Genomic DNA, 2,222 nt, shown 5'->3' with positions numbered 1-2,222 from the left:
TTTAGGTTTAGGTCAATTAGATTTTTTTTATATTAAATCCCACTTAGATGATTCTAGGCTTAAGTCACATAGATACCATTTCTAAGCTTAGTTCACTACTTAGATGCTTTTTTAGGTTTAATCCACTTAAATGTTTGATCTTGAATTTGATTGCTTAATCTTAGAATTAGGTGAGCATTACTTTGATTCTTGATTTTTGATTGCATATGATTAGATATTTATATTTTATTTATTAAAAAAATTGCACCAGAGTGATTTTTTTCTAATTGCATGAGATTGCCTCTGGAAAGCATACTGTCTCGGTAAGCGCTTTCTAGTTTCCGAGTCATTATTTTGATCATCCTTCTCCATATCTCCCACTCTAAGAAACTTATCCCTGATCTCCAGCTGAATCTTTACAAGAGATCAGAAACAAAAAGAAATTGTATATCCAAAACGAATTTAGATGATTCTGAGGAGAATAGAAGAACACAACTAATTAAGTTACACAATGCTTACAAATAAGGAGATTTTGCACTCCATGCATGAGTTTTATTTGTACTGACCAATGCTTATAATCAGCTTATTACATACCACTAGAATGATAGGATAATACTTGCTTACAGGTAGTTCGATAATCTTCAATAAGGACGCTGTCCGATGTAGTTGCCCGGAGGATAGTAGTTACATATGATGTACCACCATCCATTGTTGCACTGAGCCCTAGCACACCCAAGACTCACTGAGTTACGCCAAACAACTTGAGTATAGTGCCTGCATTCCCCACCAACGCATGAGTTGGAGTTGTAATCATAATTAGGCTTCTCCGCCACCCACAAGTTCACTGCCGCAGTGCCTGTAAATGAACCACTGCCCTTAGCAAGGTTCTCCCCATAAGGCCCATTCGAATGCACGAGATTGCAGTCCCCGATCTGTTTGTTGGCATAGCTCTGAGCATAGGCGGCTACGGTGTTGTTCCATGTCATAGGCCCAACACTAACTTGTGCCCGAGCAGTATTGTGAGCATTGAGGTAGTCTTGTTGTGAGTTTTGAGCATAGGAGGTGTGAACCAGCAGGGCCGAGCCTATGAGACAAGCAAGTGCTACTGAAATCTTACACAACCCCATTTTCAGTTGTGAAGTTTACTGTAATTGATGTCGAATGAGGACTGCTTTGATGGGTATTTATAGGGAAAATGAGCTGAAAATAGGGTGATCAAGAGCATCACAAACAACCGTTACTTCAAGCAACTCCAAGTGGCCAAAACATCCTACTTGGACACACAAGACTTTGTGGTGGCTTGCACATGTAAAAGGACAATAATCGATACAACAACTGACACAGTGATCAAAATGACTTTGATCTTCACCTTATTCTTGACATGTGATAAACATCATTTTGAAAAAAGTTTCAAGATATCTTCTAGGGTTTAGCCCGGGCATCCAGGCTAGTTTGATCAAGACTAGTAACTACGAGTTTCTATTTCCAACATTAAACCAAATTGAAAGAAAACTCTATATGCTTGCTTTCATGGTTGACATAAAAATTTAGCAGAACTTGAAGTTTAGGGTGGCATTTCCAATATTGACAGATTGAATTCTTTCCTGATTCAATCACTCTTCTATGATTAATCCGATCTAAATCTACACGATATATCACCAGAAACTTGCAGAGCATTGAGAGGTGTATATTATGAATAAAACACATTCAGAATAATATCAAAGTTGGGACCATCATGTGTTACAAGTGCCATGTGATCAAGTTAGGACCACCATAGACTTTTGTGGCCTTGCGCATGGGATTTGTAGTAACCGTAATATTTCAAGACTATCACGTCTTGTTTGGTAACATATTTTGAAAATAATTCTAAAAAATAATTTTAAAGTACAATTTTTAAAAATTATTTTCTAATATTTTATAAAACAAATGTGTTTGAAAATGTGAAATATTTTTAACATGTTTTTAATATTTTTAAATCTATTTTAAAAATAATTTTTATGTCTACTATTTTATTTTTAATCATTCTACATGTTTATATATAATTATTTTTTAAAGTAATACTTAAAAAACAACTGAAAACAAATAAAAGATGTAATTTGAAAATACCTTATTTTCTGTTTTTAATAACAAAAAATATAAAACAATTTTTTGGTTGTGCAACGTGCTTTTATTTTTAAAATTTTTGTTCTAAAGAACAAAAAACTGTTCTTGAAAACATTTGTCAAGCAGCGCTTTAACATCTA

General features: G+C 34.3%; 1 protein-coding gene across 1 annotated transcript; it reads right to left on the bottom strand.

The window, feature by feature from the left end:
* Positions 1 to 494: 494 nt before the first annotated feature.
* LOC100242451 (basic form of pathogenesis-related protein 1) lies at positions 495 to 1,141 on the bottom strand. Its single transcript, XM_002265014.5, has one exon. It carries the CDS (start codon positions 1,104 to 1,106, stop codon positions 621 to 623), a length of 486 nt encoding a protein of 161 aa, XP_002265050.1. The 5' UTR covers positions 1,107 to 1,141; the 3' UTR covers positions 495 to 620.
* Between the last annotated feature and the right edge of the window lie 1,081 nt (positions 1,142 to 2,222).

Source organism: Vitis vinifera, chromosome 3 (genome assembly GCF_030704535.1).
Source record: "Vitis vinifera cultivar Pinot Noir 40024 chromosome 3, ASM3070453v1".
In the NCBI taxonomy this organism is placed as follows: domain Eukaryota; kingdom Viridiplantae; phylum Streptophyta; class Magnoliopsida; order Vitales; family Vitaceae; genus Vitis; species Vitis vinifera.
This window is presented reverse-complemented; position numbering and strand designations above follow the sequence as displayed.